The 20,564-nt window shown below is 35.8% G+C and overlaps 1 protein-coding gene across 2 annotated transcripts in view; it reads right to left on the reverse strand.

The window, feature by feature from the left end:
* Positions 1–377: 377 nt before the first annotated feature.
* Positions 378–20,564, reverse strand: part of EFCAB7 (EF-hand calcium binding domain 7) — a 49,559-nt gene continuing 29,372 nt past the window's right edge. For both annotated transcript variants that reach the window (XM_054484394.2, XM_054484400.2), the window contains exons 9-14: positions 17,554–17,711; positions 15,818–15,951; positions 11,217–11,365; positions 4,542–4,751; positions 1,937–2,044; positions 378–634 (exon numbers count right to left, since the gene is read on the reverse strand). In XM_054484394.2, the coding sequence (XP_054340369.1) occupies positions 560–634; positions 1,937–2,044; positions 4,542–4,751; positions 11,217–11,365; positions 15,818–15,951; positions 17,554–17,711 (834 nt within the window). In that variant the 3' untranslated portion in view covers positions 378–559. The remainder of the gene's footprint in view (positions 635–1,936; positions 2,045–4,541; positions 4,752–11,216; positions 11,366–15,817; positions 15,952–17,553; positions 17,712–20,564) is intronic.

The raw sequence follows: 20,564 nt of genomic DNA on the forward strand, positions 1-20,564 counted from the left end.
ACCTGCACGTACACATCGTACACATCGAGATGGCCGGTTCCTGCCTTAACTGATGACATTCCACCACAAAAGAACTGAAAATGGCCTGTTCCTGCCTTAACTGATGACATTACCTTGTGAAATTCCTTCTCCTGGCTCAAAAGCTTCCCCACTGAGCACCTTGTGACTCCCGCCCCTGCCCGCCAGAGAACAACCCCCTTTGACTGTAATTTTCCTTTACCTACCCAAATCCTATAAAATGGCCCCACCCCTATCTCCCTTTGCTGACTCTCTTTTCGGACTCAGCCCACCTGCACCCAAGTGAAATAAACAGCCTTATTGCTGAAAAAAAAAAAAAAAAAAAAAAAGATTTCCTACTAAATAAGAACACCACACAATGAAAGCATTATTTATATTTTAATAATAAAGTACATAACATGGACATAAAATGAAAATGCATATAAATTGAATAGATTATTATTTAGGTACGTCAGTTAAATTAAGTAGCATTTAGTTGTTTAATAAATAACAGACTAAATCTGAAATAATTCTTAGTTTGGTAAGTTCTAAGTATAATTATTTAAGAAATAAGAGAATATATACAATAATATATCCATTCTTGTCGTTCATTCAGAGGCATTACATGTTGACAAACCTGCACATAAAAATAGAAAGCTTTTACTCTCTTTTTATATATTGTTACTTTTGGCTAATTTTTAAACAGGACAACATTTCTAGGCCTTGTATAAGAATATCCCTGTACAGATAAAATTCTACAATATTTGTCCTTAGCAGAGACTAGCAATCTATGATCTGAGGTCTAACAGGATAATCCAGTCTAAATTCTACCCTAACATAGTAGCTGTCAGTTGGTGTGTGTGAATGTGGGTAAAGAAGAGTGGTGGAAAGAGGAGAAAATATCCTTTCCTTGCTAAACCTAGAGCATTTTCTAAAATCTTAATTGGAGAAACAGAAAAGAATCTCTTTATCCTGTTCTGGAATGTTTTAGGATTTTATGGACAGTATGGAGAAAGAAAGGGTAAGAATAGGAAGCTTTTTCCTTTCTCCCTTCACTTGCCCAGTAGGTAGCTCTATTGATCTGTCCCTGCCTTTGAAGCCCTGGCTAAATCAGAAACCCAGAGTTCTGCTAACACCAGAACTATAGCTTTTTCTAGCTCTTGACTTTCTTGCTTATCTAAAACTCAGAGGCATTGTCCCTCTCAGGATACTTTAGAAAATCTTAATAATGCAGATAAAAGCATTTTGGGTTATCAAAATTATTGTTACTATTAATACTTTACATTTCTATATGATGTAAAAAGTACTTTCATGTGCATCATTTTATCTTTAACTTTGTGAAGCACGTAAAACTACTGATATTATCTTTTTTTTTTTTTTTTTTTTTTTTTTTTTGAGACGGAGTCTCACTCTTGTCACTTAGGCTGGAGTGCAATGGCGTGATCTCAGCTCACTGCAACCTCCGCCTCCCAGGTTCAAGCAATTCTCCTGCCTCAGCCTCCCGAGTAGCTGGGATTACAGGCGTCTGCCACCACGCCCAGCTAATTTTTGTATTTTTGTAGAGATGGGGCTTCACCATGGTGGCTAGGCTGGTCTTGAACTCCTGACCTCAGGTGATCCACCCTCCTCGGCCTTCCAAAGTGCTGGGATTACAGGCGTGAGCCACTGTGCCCGGCCTAGTGATATTATCTTAATTTTACATTTAAAGAGACTGGAACATAGAAGTAAATGAACTTCCCATAGTCACTCAACCAAACAGTGACAGAACTGGATTAGAACCAAAGTCTCCTGTCTCTGAGTATAGAATGATACTGATACAAATATCACACTTAAAATAATTTTCCACTCCATTTTATATCTACGTTTACTCATAGCATTAATAGCAAATTTTTTTCAAAGACATAAAACAAAAGGCTTTAATTAGAAAATAATACATTACCATTGTAGATTTGGGTCCCACTTCTACTGCAAATATGTTGAGTCCTCTGTTGTTTACGCAGTTTTTACTTAGCTCATTGTTGATGTGAATAATCACTTTCTCATCTGACTATAAAAAAAAGATTTCATAAGCTGCTAGTCCTTTCTTTAATAATTACAGACAAATATAAGCCTCAGAATGAACCCTGAAATTCTGTTTTAACATCATATAGTGCACTACAAATTCATACAAATTGGCTACTTCTTTCAACTTTTTTACTTTTTCTCATTCATTTTCTTTCCAATCTGTCACCATTTATATAAACTTTTTCTTTTAAATGTGACTTAAATTTACTTACCTTTTAATCTTCATTCCCAGGGTATTATGGACACTAGGGTCACATTATCTCATCCTTGACTTATGATACCAATAGTCTCTATTTTTTTTGTTGTTATCTCTAGTTTTTTCGGCTTCCATTCATTTTAATACTACCTTCCAACTAATATGTCTAAAACATCTTTTTACTCCTTCATTGACAATATATAAACAAATATATTTATTATCAACTTTGTATCAGGCATTGTTTTAGGGTCTAGGTGCACTGAGATAAAAGATAGAATTACTGACTCCTAGCTCACACTCTAGGGGAGACAGACAAATAAAATGACAATTACAAAACACTTTGCTGAGTCTTGTAACAGAGGTATTTAGAAGGATCTGTAGAAACACAGAAGATGAACATTAGCTCGGACTGGGGTTTCAAGAAAGACTTTATGGAAGAAGTGACAACTGAGATAATAGACAATGGCCTCTAGGATGGATAGGGAGCAAGGGAAAGCAGAATGACACTGATAAATGGGAAAAATGCAGGAATAAAAATATTCCCCTACTAAGAATCTGCGATCATACCCTAACGACTACAAAGGGGGTAGTATAATGTTAGACTACCTGAATTTATTTCTCAACTCTTCTACTACTTAGCTGTCTAATCATTTGCAAGTTATTTAACTGCTCTGTGTTTCAGTTTCCTGTTTGTAAAATGAGAATAGCACTTATGTCATACGGTTGCTGTGAGAAGTAAATGCTCTAATATATGTAAATGCCTGGCAAACAATAAGGTCTAAAATGTTCACATTATTATCACATTTTGGTGAAGAGAGTTGAATTTTCCTTGAGGAAAAAGGAGGCAGAGAATTGAGAACTAATAGGTGATAGCAGAACAGAGGGGTTGGGGTAAGGTAGTGACTCCCTTCACCTTTTTAACCCTAATAAAACATAGAGGGCAGAAAGGGAACCATGATGGATCCTAGGAATCACCCTCTGAGGCATGATTGGTTCATTTGAAAACTGCAATCTACTAGGTGGGGACCCAAGCTTAGTTAATCAAGTCTAAGCTCCTCTATCTCGTTTTCAAGATAACATATATAATTTGGATCCATTCTGTATGTTATTTACCTCCTAATCCTCCTCCAAATAAAGCTATTTCTGCAAAGCAGATATTCTCACTCTTTCCTTTATACTTCATATATACCCTTCGCCTTGTTTCTCCTTACACTGTTTCCCCTGCTTCTAAAGGCTGTCTGTCTGCATATCTAAATCTTAGTCATCCTTCAGTGCTCAAATCCCATATCACAGTTCCCTTCCCCCTCATAACAAATCCTTTCCCAACTTCTATGGTCCAAATTAGCAACAACTACAAGAGAAACAGAATAAAACCCCTATCGCACACACAAACAGTACTACATTATGTAACGTTTAATTCTTCTCTGATGTCTTTCAAGAGTATTAATTTTGTCTTTCCAATTATAGCCCATAAACTCCTTGAACGCAGAGATCAAGTTTTACACTTTCTGGTGGCTCCTATTGTAACTAAAATAGTACATAATATATTTTCAGGTTGACTAAAAACGCTGCCAAATCTTAAGTATTTTAAGAAATTTATGGCAGGCATAAAAATATGTCTCACCTAGGACCTAAAAGAAATAAGTCAACAGTACTGAGCACCTAGCCATCTTATATAAAGTTTTATGAAAATTTATAATTTCTAGAGAACTGGATATTTCTGACTAAGAATTTATGCTCGTATTCTCTTGACCTGTAATATCAATAGTATTAACAGCAGGGAAGAGAGCCAAAGGTAGAAATAATCAGCTTGATGAAAGCAGGCCTTGGGACAGTAGAACATATTTAGTTATATTAAATAATGATAATTTATAGGATCTCTGCAATGTTAGTGTAAAGCGCTGGGTTGAAATTTTTTTCTTTGCTTATAATATTTCTTTAAAACATGATATCTATTATTAAAATAGCTGTGTATACATAAAAACTTTTAGAAACAAACTAAATAAAATATTTTGTACCCAGATTGTGCTCTATTTTCATCGATATCCAAATGTTTAATTTTCCTAATATTTTAAGAGAAAAAATTGGAAACCTTTAAAAATCATATAAAAATTACCACACCCAGTTTGAGTTAGAAACTTGAGGAGAGAAAATAATTATGCATTATAAACATTATTAATGTGATGGGATACTTAATTACCACATACGAATAGAGTAAGGAATAAGATGAAATATATTAGTAAGCTTTGTAGCAAAACGAGGAAAACCACCTCATAATTGATACCTTGTTTTCAATAACTGACGTTATCCAGGTGTCACAACTGTAAGTATGCACAATTATATTTTCATAGCCATCCATTACTTTGGCATCACCGTTGCTAAGAACAGATTTACAAATGGCCTTCTCAAGTTGTCCACTACATGCCTCCATATGGACAGCTTTAATTTTTGGCTTGCATTTTTCTGCATAGATATCAATGACAAATGGACATGCCTGATTGGAAAAAAAAATCTTGTTTTAGCCTTTTGATAGAATTTTAAATAAATTATTAATATGTTACCATATAAGAAGATATGCTATACCTTCTAGCTTGTCCTTCTAATATACTTTTAGAGGAAAATTTTAGTACTATGAATTGAGTAATAAGCAAGCATGAAATCCTGACTTTTTGGTAGCATATTAACTGATAATGTTCATAGAAAATAAAAGAAAATAATAACCTCTAGCAAATAATAATGTTCATAGAAAATAAAAGAAAATAATAACCTCTAGCAAATCAGTAATATACTATCTTCTTTAAGCCATAATACCATCTCTTCATTTGGTTCAATGCTAACAAATACCATGTTATTTAATTTTCTTTTCTAAGGTGAGGGTTACAGAAAGAATTCATCAAAGGTTTCTAAAGAAATTATTACATTTACAATTGAAGCTTACTGCATGGACCCAGAGCACTGACTAAATGTTTAGTCTAAAAACACCTTTAAAATATGAGACTTAAAAATATTTTCTGCATTCGGAATGAAATTTTTCTAATATCTACCTTAGTCTTTTTACCACAGCCTACAATGTGGTAAAAAGCCAATGTGGTAAACAGCCTCTGCCTCTCCATCCAACCTGGTCTCCTGTGTCTCTATGCAACAGCTATCCTGATCTTTCAGATCCTAGAGCAAATGAAGCCCTTCATACATAGTGTTCTCTCCACTGGGAAGATTATCCTTATGTATTTTCACATAGGTACCTTGTCTTCCTGCTTCGGGCTAAAGCTTAAGTGCCACCTCTGCAGAGGGATCTGCTCTGGCCCCGCAATCTCCCTCACTCCCCCACTGTTCTCTGTTCTCTACTTCAGCCTTTGAGTTGTTTCAAAACACCTTTGAAATAATTTTTTTTTTGGAGATGGAGTTTTGCTCTTGTCGCCCAGGCTGGAGTGCAGTTGGGTGATCTCAGCTCACTGCAACTTCTGCTTCCCGGGTTCAAGTGATTTTCCTGCCTCAGCCTCCGAGTAGCTGCAATTACAGGTGCCCGCCACCACACCCAGCTAAGTTTTGTATTTTTAGTAGAGACAAGGTTTCACCATGTTGACTGTGCTGGTCTCGAACTCCTGACCTCAGGTGATCTACCTGCCTTGGCCTCCTAAAGTGCTGGGATTACAGGCATGAGCCACTGCACCTGGCTGATATAATTTTATTTTAATTAATTAATCATTCTCCTTCATGGAATATAAATTTCATAAGGGCAGGAACTTTGACTATTCTATTCTTCTTTGTATCCTCAGTGCCTCTTTCCTGCAGTTATCACATAGTAGGTATTCAATAAGTATTTGTTGAATAACTGAATAAATTCACAAATTGGTGGTCATCTTTTAAGGAAATAAAAGAAAGAAGTCTGAAGTTAATTTTAGTAGAACATAAACAGAAATTTTTGTTTTTAAAAATATTTTAATAATATAAAATAAAGTAAAATAATTATAAAATATTTTTATAATAAAAATATTTTAATCACTTCAACCTTTGGCAATAATAAATTTGCCTTTTTAAGAGAAATAGTAGAATTAAAAATCATTGGACTAAAAAGTAGAAGACCTGGGTTTATTTTTCATACACATCACCTTTGTAAAAATTTTTAAAGATTTTTTTATAATAATTATGAGTATGGCATTTTTAAAGGTTTAATTTATTTGTTCAGTACTGGTAAATTCTGGTAATATTCTGCTATTTTTTAAGTCATGGCTATCAGTTTTATTTAACCAAAGAGGATCAATATTTGAATATTCACTGAAAGTAAAACATCTTAAAAGGTCCATGTTAAAACATATTCTCTAATTTTTTTTCTTTTTTTTTACACTTTTAAGTTCAGGGGTACATGTGCAGATTTGTTACGTAGGTAAACGTGTGTCATAGGGGTTTGTTGTACAGATTATTTCATCACCCAGGTATTAAGCCCAGTACCCATTCGTTATTTTTCCTGATCCTGTCCTTCCTCGTACTCTTCACCCTCTGATAGGCTCTAGTGTGTGTTGTTTCCCTCTATGTGTCCATGTGTTCTCATCATTTAGCTCCCACTTATAAATGAGAACATGTGGCATTTGGTTTTCAGTTCCTGCATTAGTTTGCTAAGGATAATGGCTTCCAGCTCCATCCATGTCCCTGCAAAGGACATGACCTCATTTTTTATGGCTGCATAGTATCCCATGGTGTATATTTACCACATTTTCTTTATCCTGTTTTCCACTGATGGGCATTTAGGTTAATTCCATGTCTTTGCTATTGTGAATAGTGCTGCAATGAACATACATGTGTATGTGTCTTTATAAAACAACTTACATTCCTTTAGGTGTATATCCAGTAATAGGATTGCTGGGTTGAATGGTATTTGTCTTTAGGTCTTTGAGGAATCACCACACTGTCTTCCACAATGGTTGAACTCATGTACACTCCCACCAACAGTGTATAACATTCCTTTTTCTCCACAATCTCACCAGCATCTTTTATTTTTTTACTTTTTAATAATAGCCATTCGGACAGGTGTGAAATGTGGTTTTGATTTGCATTTCTCTAATGATCAGTGATGTCGAACTTTTTTTCATATGATTGTTGGCTACAGGTATATCTTCTTTTGGAAAGTGTCTGTTCATTTGCTCATTTTTTAATGGAATTTTTTTCTTGTAAATTTAAGTTACTTATAGATATTGGATATTAGACCTTTGTCAGATGCATAGTTTGCAACAATTTTCTCCCATTCTGTAGGTTGTCTGTTTACTCTGTTGACAGTTTCTTTTGCTACACAGAAGCTCTTTAATTTAATTAGATCCCATTTGTCAATTTTTGCTTTTGTTGCAATTGCTTGTGGCATCTTCATCATGAAATCTTTCCCCATGCCTATATCTTGAATGGTATTGCCTAGGTTGTCTCCCAGAGTTTTTACACTTTTGGGTTTTACATATCACTCTTTAATCTATCTTAATTTTTTTAATTTTTTTATTTGTTTGAGACGGAGTCTCGCACTCTCGCCCAGGCTGGAGTGCAGTGGTTCCATCTCGGCTCACTGCAAGCTCCGCCTCCCAGGTTCACACCATTCTCCTGCCTCAGCCTCCCGAGTAGCTGGGACTACAGGCGCCTGCCACCACGCCCAGCTAATTTTTTGTATTTTTAGTACAGATGGGGTTTCACCAGGATGAAGCCAGGATGTTAGCCAGGATGTCTCGATCTCCTGACCTTGTGATCCACCCGCCTCAGCCTCCCAAAGTGCTGGGATTACAGGTATGAGCCACCACACCCAGCCCTAGTTAATTTTTTTATATGGTGTAAGGAAGGGGTCCAGTTTCAATCTTCTGCATATGGCTAGCCAGTTATCCCAGCAACCATTTATTGAATAGAGAATCCTTTTCCCATTATTTGTTTTTGTCAGATTTGTCAACAATCAAACAGGTGTAGGTGTGCAGTCTTATTTCTGAGTGCTCTATTCTGTTCCATTGGTCTATATGTTTGTTCTTGTACCAGTACCATGCTGTTTTGGTTACTGTAGCACTGCAGTATAGTTTGAAATTAGGTAGCATGATGCCTCCAGCTTTGTTCTTTTTGCTTAGGATTGCCTTGGCTATTCGGGCTCTTTTTTTGGTTCCATATGAATTTTAAAATATTTTTTTCTAGTTCTGTAAAGAATGCCAATGGTAGTTTAGTGGGAATATCATTGAATCTATAAATTGCTTTGGGCAGTATGACCATTTTAATGATATTGATTCTTCCTATCCATGAGCACTGAATGTTTTTCCATTTGTTTGTGTCATCTCTGATTTCTTTGAGCAGTAGTTTGTAGTTCTCCTTGTAGAGATTGCTGGCCTCCCTTGTTCACTGTGCTCCTAGGTGTTTTATTCTTTTTGCGGCAATTATGAATGGGAGTTCTTTCGTGAATTGGCTCTTGACTTGACTATTGTTGTTGTATAGGAATAATAGTGATTTTTGCACCTTCTACAATTTTTTAATTAAAATCTTATCACTTCTAAAAGAGTTGCCCTACAGTTTTATTTTTTCTTTTCATGGGCTTGATCTTTTATTTACTTATTTTCTTTATCCTACTAACTTAATATAGGAAGCAAACAACAAGCAAGAAAACTATTCACTGTAAATTATTCATTGTAAAACTATTAACAATATATGTGATAAGGAAGATGGGGAAGACTGTAATAATAAAACCTAGATTATGGGATGCTACTTAAATTTAGCACAATATTTAGCTCTCAACTACCTGTTAACCCATACAAAAGGGAAATAAAAAGTTATGTAGTGCTTAAACTCTAAAAAAGAAAGTAAATTTTCCCATTTCTGAATCTAGAAAGAAATTAATATCATGAAATTTTATTTTAAAAAGGAAAACAGAAAAAAAAGGGGGGGCAAAACTAAACATGTAAGTTTTGCTTCTCAAATTCAGTAAAAGAGCAACTATTCAGTTACAGTGATATAGGGGCAATGCCCTTATAAAGAAGTTATATTGCTCTTTAACAGAGGATCTTCATAGGCTGATACAGGGAATGTGTAATCTGTAATTCTACAGCCTAAATTAGAGAATTTAATAAGGAAAAATAAAGAAATAAGTAATAAGAATTTAATAAGAAACAATTAAGAAATTTAGTAAAAAAAAAGGTTTTAAATCTGTTCAACTGATCAGGAACAGCTCCACTTCAATTAACACACTTATGTTAGGCAACCAGTGTCAGCTCCTCAGTTTTGAAAGTCAGGCAATCAGAGATGGATTCACATCAGTAAATACACTGCTTAGTGCCAACCAATCAACAGTCTCATCCAAGTAACCATGCTTCCCCAGATAGTATTAACTCATTTATGCCTCTAAAAGCCAAGCAATCCTTGAATTCCATACCTCCCCAAAACCCTATATAAATGAGCACTCTGCTCTTAGTAGAGAGACTGTGCCTGACCAGCATAGCTCTCCTTTATAGTAAGCAATCAATTCAGCTTTGTCTTTTTATTTCAGTTACTGAGTGGCAGTCTCATCATCTATTGATACTTTCCAATGTATACTGTGTTTTTTTTACCTTTTGAATTTAAATGATACAAATAACCTACTCAATAAATAAATGAAATTTAAATTAAATTAAATGTTAGCTCAGAAATCCTTCTTGCTTATAGTTTCAAAGGTAAATGACATCAGTAACTGCGGTAAAAAGTCTTAAATTGCTCTTAACTAATTTCCCTAATAAGCAACAACATGGGTAGCACAATCAATATTGTTCATAGATTAGATGCTGATTTTACACATGGTTAAAATGTGGGAGTCACTGACTGTTAGGCTCAAGTAGGATATAAATAGTTACCATAACTATTCACCTCCTATTTCTAAAAATGGGTAAAGAATAGAGAACCTCTCAGAAAACAGGTTAATGAAGGTTTTGAATGATGTCAAAACTAAGAATTAAACCAAAGTCTAAATGTATCTAAAACAAAATTTGTCAAAGTTAGTATTGCCCTCCTAAGTTGATTCAAGTATGGAAAAAGGACAAATACTATTTTTAATTTTAAGAGTATAAACAAATGTACTGTTATGTAACTTGTGGCCTAAAACTGAAACTCTTAAATTCTATATTTTAAATCTGACATAAAAATATAGAAATTAGCCTGGGTAAAACAGTGAGACCCCCCATCTCTACAAAATAAAAAAAGTTAAAAAATTAGCTGGGCGTGGGGGCATGCACCTGCAGTCCTAGCAACTCAGGAGGCTGAGGCAGGAGGCTTACTTGAGCCCAGGAGGTTGAAGCTGCAGTGAGCTATGATTGTGCCACTGCACTCCAGCCAGGGTGACACAGTAAGACCTTGTCTCAAATTAAAAAAAAAAAAAAAATACATATATATATATATATATTAAGAAGGCCTTATTTTTAAATTTTTATTACCCCTATGGTTAATTACGAGCCCTGTTCAACTTCTATACCTATCATGTTAATGATAATAATGATGATGATAGCTGATACATACACAATGCTTTGTATGAGCCAGCCACTGTTCCAAGTGTTTTACAAGTATTAACCCCAAAAGTACCCTTTATAAAAAGATCAGAAATCCAAGTTCTAATGCAGATACATTCTCCTTATTCTAAGAGAGCCTTTAAACTGTTAAGACAAAGTGTTTCCCTATAGAAATGAGACTTTAGTAACTCAAACTGCCTTTTCCAATTTTAATTTTTTTAATACCAAATTTTTTTCTTGCATATTATATGCTTAAACTCTTTTGTCTTTGAATTATTTTAATGCTGGCAGTAACTAAATTTCAGGTGAGAACAAGAACTTGTATAAACTAACAGAAACATGATGTTGCACCCAGGATTCATTCATATACTAAAGTTCAAAGATTTGGGTGCCCAATTCGAAAGTTACATGTCAGGAAAATGTTCATAAAGTAAAATATTATGTACACTAAACCCACTGGCAAAAGTTTAAGAATACTTTACCTCTGTCAACTCCAGAGCTTTATTGTAGCCCATAGAGTGTAGAGTTACCCAAAGGTCACAAGGATCTCCTTCTCGATCATTAGCTTCCATTAGATTCAAATCCATAAATCCTTGTCTTGTTAGTTCATTCCTCTTTGTATCAAAATTCTCTGTTTAAACAACCAAAAGTTTTTTCTTACATAATTTAAAAATTCATAACTTTAATAAAATGTCTATGATATATTATTATTCATAGATATTTATTTTAAAAGAGGCCTATGAATCTGTGAGTAGGATAAAAGTGGAATAAAAATGGCTCAAAACATTATTGAGAGCTATTCTTCTAATTTCCTGTAACTCAGCATAGATATGTCATAGTACACAATTTCATTTTTCAAAAAATCCTAAAGTTATAAATAGTGCAAATATATTCTAAAATTAGAGGAAACTGTAATATTTCTGGGTAAATTCCAATCTGCCTGCTTATTTAGAGCATACATTATTATATTTCAAAGAATTAAAATGCTTCATATGTATTTGCCACTTAAAGCCAGCAGAAACTGGATGAATTTGATATAATACTCCCCAAACTACTGGAGTTTCAGAAAGAAAAACGGGAATAGTGTCATATTTAAGGAGATTACTATATGCCTGATTCCTCTAATTTTAGTTAAATTGTCCCCGAGTCTTGAAAGACTGACAGATAATGGGAAGCACTTTGGAATCCATGAATCAACTACATTTTCCCAGGTTAAGTCTATGCCCATTTTAACACTATTTATGAGCAAAACTAAATTTACCTAGAAGTATCTAGACATGCATAATTCCTGAATTTGTCTGTAACATGGAAAATAAGTAGTTAATTTATTATGGATATTTTGTTAGCTATCCCACAACAGGGAAGATTTTATTTCCTAACTTCCATCTATAATATATCCAAGGGAAATGGGTACTCTTATTTGAGATAGCATCTCTTTTGTGTGCATTATTGTGAGAAAAGCAGCAGAGACATAACTGTCTAAAACTGGTTGACTGATTAATAGCTTAAAACATTTAGAAGTCGGGCACGGTGGCTCATGCCTGTAATCCCAGCACTTTGGGAGGCCAAGGCAGGTGGATAGCCTGAGCTCAGGAGTTCGAGACCAGCCTGGCCCACATGGCGAAACCCCGTCTCCACTAAAAATGCAAAAAATAAAATTAGCCCAGCGTGCTGGCATGCACCTGTAGTCCCAGCCACTTGGGAGGCTGAGGCAGAGAATCGCTTGAACCCACGAGGCGGAGCTTGCAGTGAGCTGAGATCGTGCCACTGTACTACAGCCTGGGTGACAGAGCGAGACTCTGTCTCAAAAAAAAAAAAAAGTTTAGAGTTTAAAATTATTCATAACTTTTTCAAGGGAAAAAATAAATGCAGATTAAATTCAATCATGAAGAGAAACGGTAGCCACAAAAATCGAGGTTAGAGCTACTATGTAGAAAAGATGAAAAAATTATTTGATATATAATACAAATACATTAAAAAACCTATCTAGATACTGTACTGTACTATAGAGACTATTAAAAACGAATCTACTTTTTAAAACTTAAAATTCTCAATCCTCATTAATTTTTAAAAAATTTATTAACACTTGGGCCGGGCACAGTGGCTCACGCCTGTAATCCCAGCACTTTGGGAGGCTGAGGCGGGCAGATCACGAGGTCAGGAGATTGAGATCATCCTGGCTAACATGGTGAAACCCCGTCTCTACTAAAAATACAAAAAATTAGCCAGGCGTGGTGGCAGGCACCTGTAGTCCCAGCTACTCGGGAGGCTGAGGCAGAATGGCGTGAACCCGGAAGGCGAAGCTTGCAGTGAGCCAAGATTGCGCCACTGCCCTCCAGCCTAGGCAACAGAGCAAGATTCTGTCTCAAAAAAAAATTATTAACACTTGACTCCAAGACTTACTATAAAGCTACAGTAATCAAGACAGTGTGGTAATGGTGAAATAACGATGAATAGATCAATGGAATAGAATAGAGAGCCCAGAAATAGATCGACATAAATATATTCAACTGATATTTGACAAAGGAGCAAAGGCAATTCAATGGAGAAAGGACAGTCCTTTGTGAATGATATTGTAATGGTGGATACATGATGTTATATATTTGTCAAAACCCATAGAACTGTACAAGACAAGAGTGAACCCTCCAGGGGTTTGAGACCAGCCTGGGCAACATGGTGAAACTCATCTCAACAAAAAAAATACAAAAATTAGCCAGGTGTGGTGGAGCACACCTGTAGTCCTAGCTACTCAGGAAGCTAAGGTGAGAGGATCGCTTGAGCCTGGAGGCAGGGGTTGCAGTGAGTTGAGATCGCACCACTGCACTCCATCCTAGGCTAACAGCGACTCTATCTTAAACAAACAAAAAGAGTGAACCTAATGTAAACTATGAACTTTAGTTAATGATTATGTATCAATATTCACTCATCAATTGTAACAAAGGTACCATACAAATGCAAGATGTTAATAATAGGGAAAACTTGTGGGTGAGGAGGAATATATGGAAGATTTCTATTTTTTTTTTTTTTTTTTGAGATGGAGTCTCACTCTGTCACCCAGGCTGGAGTGCAGTGGCATGATTTTGGCTCACTGCAACCTCCACCTCCCGAGCTCAAGTGATTCTCCTGCCTCAGCCTCCCAAGTAGCTGGGATTATAGGTACCTGCCACCACGCTTGGATAATTTTTGTATTTTTAGTACAAGTGGGGTTTCACCATGTTGGCCAAGCTGGTCTTGAATTACTGACCTCAAGTGATCCACCCACCTCAGCCTCCCAAAGTGCTGGGATTACAGGCCAATTTTTTTTTTTTTTTTAAGACACAATTTGCTCTGTTGTCCAGGCTGGTCTTGAAATCCTGGCCTCAAGTAATCCTACCGCCTTAGCCTTCCAGAGTGCTAGGATTATAGGCATGAGCCACAGCACCCAGCCTATGTTTTTCTGTAAACCTAAAATTGCTCTAAAAATAAAGTTTATTAGGAGGCAGTGCTTGCAGTGAGCCGAGATCGCGCCACTGCACTCCAGCCTGGGCAACAGTGCGAGACTCCATCTCAAAAAATAAATAAATAAATAAACAAAATAAAGCTTATTAATAAACAAAATAAAAATAAAGCATCTTTAAGTATAAAAAACGTTTATTAAAATAATCTTACAGATAAACAGTACATTTTCTTATTATTCAAGGGAAACATTAAAACCTTAAAAGCTCTCATTTCTTTGCAGTATTATTAATGTTGGTAAAGTAGACATTCCTTCAAATCATTTTTCAAGTCAATAACTCTTGGAGACTTTTTGATAGCATTGAGTTCAAAGTTCTGGAGCCTGACTATCTGTGAAAATTTCTTGCTGTGTAGCCTTGGTCAAGTTACTTAACCTCTAATTCTATTTCCTGATTTATAAAGTGAGAATAATAAAGTACTACTTCATAGAGTTGGTGTGTAGAAGTGCATAGATCAGCAGCTGGTACATGGTAGACGGTAAGCTATCAAAAAATGTTAACCGTCAACTCTGCCAATTTAATTAAAATTTTAAATTAGAATTTTACTTATCACAAACTTTACCAACAGAAAGTCACAAATTCACTCTTATGGAATGTTCTCTAGTGCCAATTAAAAGATTATATCATTAAAGTTACAAGATAATTACATCTTCCTATAGGTAATACTCTATTATGTATATTAGGAATTTTATTAATCAAAGTTTAATATTATAAATCAATATACATGTATTGTTGTTGATTATATTAACTTTCAGCTAAAATAGAAATACTGAAAAATTCCTTTATATAAATAATATACTTCTACCCTACTTGCTGTCTAGGTAAACAGACTCCCAACCTGGCTCACTTTGCCAAGCTTAGACCATTTTAAGACCCACACATAGCTACCCCAGTGAAAGTATACGTGAGTTAATCTCTCTTGACTGCATTCTGGTCTCCTCATACCTCTTGTTCTGTGATCTATAGTTGGCTATGGCTTTTTGGCTTTCCCTCTGACCTTGCGGTCTTTGGCTTAAATATGCAAGTACGTCTTCCCAGACTCCTGCTAAGTGATAACTGACTTTGCCTCATTCTCAGTGATTTTCTTTGTCCATCTTGGCATTTTTGGCTTCAATATTTCCATAGATGGACTTTTAAAATTCAACTCAAATACGAAAAGCACTGAAGAATGTTTAACATGTATAATATAAACAACTTCCTGGAAACCTTAATTTGTGAGTAAAACTCTAGCTTTTTGGCTTTTTGCTGCCCTCTCCTGGTCACAGTTTGTGCCTCTTGACCACTTCAGGCCCAGTGGTATCAAGTGCAAGGACAAGTTTTTTGTCTTCTAAACCCCAAAGAGTAGAGACTCAAAACTAAAATTATGATTAAGTAATTCACACTTTCTTTTAACTTGAGTATTATACCAACTATCGGTTTAAGAAAAATAAATGTGTAAGTTTTTATGATCTACAGACAATACTACTTTCAAACTGTCCTAAATGCTATAATAATATTTCATGGAGAAGTTTGACTTCTTATTTCTTAGAGATGAAAAGGTGCTATATATATATTTTTACACATCTGTTAAGAAAAAGAAAAGTGCTTACCTCTGCAGACAGCCCAAGCATCTTCATCACATTTCTCACCACTTGTTCTCAATTCAAAAAAATTATATTCTTCAAGGCTAAGAAGACCATTTCCATCTAAATCAATTACTTCAAATATATCTGATAAAGTAGACCTAAAATTATAAAAATAGCTAGTTATTTCTTGTCACTAAGGCAACTACACTGAAGAACAGTTTTTTTTGTTTTTTTTTTTGAGACGGAGTCTCACTCTGTTGCCCAGGCTGGAGTGCAGTGGCATGATCTCGGCTCACTGCAAGCTCCGCCTCCTGGGTTCACGCCATTCTCCTGCCTCAGCCTCCCGAGTAGCTGGGACTACAGGCGCCCGCCACCACACCAGGCTAATTTTTTTTTGTATTTTTAGTAGAGATGGGGTTTCTCTACTAAAAATTTTAGCCAGGATGGTCTTGATCTCCTGACCTCGTGATCCGCCCGCCTCAGCCTCCCAAAGTGCTGGGATTACAGGCGTGAGCCACCGCGCCTGGCTGAAGAAGGGTTCTATGAGGATAACATTCAAAAGGAAGTAATATAGCGTTACACAATTTCTGTAAACTATAAAGTTAATGTATCCAAATACAGTTTTGGCTCAGTCCAGTATTACATGAGATAAAAAAGCTTCTAGAGCAACCACAGTATCTCAACACACAGTAAGAACTCAATGAATAGTAGTAGTTCCCTTCTTTTTTCCTTTCTCCAATCTACTTTCTTCTTCCTCTCTACCGATAGGGAGAAACTGTAGATGTTTGACTGAAGTTGACTTGCCAAATGTGTAGAACCCAGAAGTAAATGACAATCCCAGATCTGCAAATGGAGGAACATTTTCAGATGCCTAGAGAATAAGTTGTTTTGTTTTGATATATATATATTTATGGTATACAATGTGATTTTTTGATATATGTATACATTGTGAAATGACTAAATCAAGCTAATTAACATAGCCATTATTTCACATATTTATCATCTTTTTTTCTAGCAGGAACATTTAATACCTATTCTCTTAGCAATTTTCAAGGATACAATATATAACTATAATCACCATATTGTCAACAGATCTCCTGAACTTATTCCTCTTATCAAACTGAAATTTTGTATCCTTTCACCAACATATCCCCAATCCCCCCACTAATCCCAGCTGCTATAACCACTCTTCTACTCTCTGTTTCTATGGGTTTGACTTTTTAAGATCCCACATATAAGGCTCGGTGTGGTGGCTCACACCTATAATCCCAGCACTTTGAAAGGTTGAGGCAGGATGCTCGCTTGAGGCTAGGAGTTTGAGACTAACCTGGGCAACATAGCGAGACTCCCACCTCTTTGAAAAAAATTAGCCAGGCATGCTGGCAAGCCCCTGTAATCCCAGATACTGCTACTCAGGAGGCTGAGCTGGGAGGATCACCTGAGCCCAGGATTCTGAGGCTTCAGTGAGCAATGATTGTGACAGTGTACTCCAGCCTGGGTAACAGAGCAAAACTCTGTCTCTATTAAAAAAAAATAAAGTTCCCACATATAAGTGAGATCATGCAGTATTTATCTTTCTGTGCCTGGCTTATTTAACTTAGCAGAACATCCTCCAAGTTCATACAGGTTGTTCACAAGAGTTGAATTGGTGAATTAGAATCTGAGGATGGGGGTGGGAGCTGGCCAAAGGGAGTAACACAGGCTATTAATATCTATCCAGTCTAGATGTTATAATTCTAACATTAATAAACAAAACTTACTTAAATTCCTTTGTAAGGAATAATTCCCCTGTTTCATCTCTATATACAAGTTGGGCTTCATCTGTTACTGGTTTTATTTTTTTCCTCAGCCTACAGCCAGTTGTGGAAGGAATTAACCAGTAAATTCCAGGTCCTAGTTCACCAGTCCATCCAAACACCTTTTCTCAAAACAATGAAACAAAACAATCATCAGTCTTAATCTTTTCATCTTTTAATTTAAAGCTTTTAATATTTCTTCTGAAAGGGACACATTAGAAATGATTTTTAAATCAACATTTACAAATTCTATTATAGTCCTATCAGTCTTTTTACAGGTTTCAAATTCTTTTTGTTAATGGTAATCCCATTATGAGATCATTAGATACAACAGTTCTTTATATATTTTTGAAACAAATGCCTAAAACTGTAATAGGTAAGTTATATATCTTCTAAATCTTCCCCAATAATCTTAAAAAATATCTGTGATGCAAATACCTTCAACAGGAAGCAAAGATAAATCGTAGGATAATTTTTTTTTATTATTATTATTATTATACTTTAGGCGTAGGATAATTTTTTAATGCAAACACTGAGCTCCTTCGAAAAAAAGTAATAATATTCTAGATTATGGTTTCGTAATTTGATTCAAATATATGATATTTAAATCAGATTTCAATGACATAAATTAAAAATTAAATATATTTTGAAATGGTTTACTATTTGTGTAAATTAACCACATTTGTAAGAGCTCAATTATGTGGATGAAAGCACTGGAACTTCACTTTTTTTAATGTAATATGGACTATAAAACAAGACACAGAATCCCAAATAAACCAGCTTTATATGAAATTCTGTTTCCTATCAAATGTTGGATATTTATCATGGGTACCAGAACATGTGTATAGGAAAACATTTTATTCTCCAGTTCTATAAAAGCAAGCAGGCTGGGCATGGCGGTTCACGCCTGTAATCCCAGCACTTTGGGAGGCCAAGGTGGGTGGATCATTTCATGTCAGGAGTTTGAGACCAGCCTGGCCAACTTGGTGAAACCCCACCTCTACTAAAAATACAAAAATTAGCCGGGCAATGGTGGCAGGTGCCTATAATCCCAGCTACTTGGGAGGCTGAGGCAGGAGAATCACTTGAACCCAGAGGTGGAGGTTGCAGGGAGCTGAGATCGTGCCACTGTACTCTAGCCTGAGTGATAGAGCCAGACTCTGTCTCAAAAACAAAAAAAAAAAAGAAAGAAAGAAAGCAAATGTTATCTCTCTATGTACCTCCTAAGAGCTTTTTGGAGCCCAAAGGTTTCCTATAAAAGCTAGCAGCTGTCTCTGTTAAATATATTAAATCTAAACAATTCTTAGTTGTGTGTAATAGCTAAGTGCCCTTCAGCACACACTAACCCAAGATAATCCTTTCAGGTATTATGTCCAAAAATTCCTTTTAAAACCCAGGTATAAGGCCAGACACAGTGGCTCATACCTATCATCCTAGCACTGTGGGAAGCCAAGGTGGAAAGATTGCTTGAAGCTAGGAATTGGAGACCAGCCTGGACAACATAGCGACATCCTATCTCTAAAAATAACAACAACAATAATAATGCATCTATAGTCCTAGCTACTTGAGATGCTAAGGCAGGAAGATCATTTTCACCCAGGAGTTCAAGGTTACAGGGAATTGTATCACTGCACTTCAGCCTGGGCAGCAGAGTGAGACCCTATCTCTAAATAAATAGACAAACAAAAAACAACTTAGGTATATTTTAGGTCATTCTGGAGACTCATATACAAAATAATGTTGCTCATCTAAGTTCTGGATTTAGTTCCATTTCTGCCCTGGCAACTCAGAGAAATCATAATCTTCTTAAGGTCACCAGGTCCTATTTTGATACAAGAAGAAATCCAATATAACCGAAAGTCATTTTTAAGACTAAATGTTGGCCAGGCGTGGTGGCTCAAGCCTGTAATCCCAGCACTTTGGGAGGCCAAGGCAGGCGGATCATGAGGTCAAGAGATCGAGACCATCCTGGCCAACATGGTGAAACCCTGTCTTTACTAAAAATACAAAAATGAGCTGGGCATGGTGGCACACGCCTGTAGTCCCAGATACTTGAGAGGCTGAGGCAGGAGAATCGCTTGAACCCAGGAGGCGGAGGTTGCAGTGAGCAAGATCGCACCACTGCACTCCAGCCTGGCGACAGAGCAAGACTCCGTCTCAAAAAAACAAACAAACAAACAAAAAAAACCGAAATGTTTACCAAATCCATCCTTTGAAAAGCATAACCTTTGAAACTGGCCAGATGTAGACTCAGGAGTGAAAAGCCAGATCTTGCTGCTTCCTAATATATATCATCCCATGATCCTTCCTTATCTCCACACATAACCTTGTATTGCCACTGTGGATGGCAAATGGAAAGTTTTTTCATGGGCACAAAACTCATCTATAAGAAAATAATTGTGAAAGTATAAATACAAATAAAAAATCCTTTGTAAATATAACATATTACAGATAAACAGAAGCCTATAAAGAGGTAAATAGAAACTCATGCAAACTCTATTATAATTTTGCTATATACTATTTTTTTTACACATGCAATCTCATGAGAGTAATTTTACCCAAAACAAAGTGGAAACAGCTATTGTTTTAGACAATGCTTTATCTTGAACTTAACTTTGTAGTCAGTTCTGAAGAAGAGTTTAGTCAAAACATTACCTTCAGCCAATTTTATTTGTTTCTTGCCTATTCTTGTCTGTAAGGAAGCCTACAAAAAAGACTTTTATATAACATTCTATCAGGGAAATGTTTGTCTGTCATTGAGCCTATATAAAGATTAAATATGATATTGCAGTAAGCCCTTAAATAGTATTATTTCTGTTGCTGTGTAGCAGATGTATTTTGTAGTCCTTATAAAATAAATAGCCACATTTATGTATCGGCCTCACATATTTGGCCTCTGAGTAAATATACAATTAGAAAAGATCAGAACAACCCCATGGGCAACATATAAAAACATTTAAAAGCATTTCTTCATA

This window comes from Pongo pygmaeus, chromosome 1 (assembly GCF_028885625.2).
Source record: "Pongo pygmaeus isolate AG05252 chromosome 1, NHGRI_mPonPyg2-v2.0_pri, whole genome shotgun sequence".
Taxonomy (NCBI): Eukaryota; Metazoa; Chordata; class Mammalia; order Primates; family Hominidae; genus Pongo; species Pongo pygmaeus.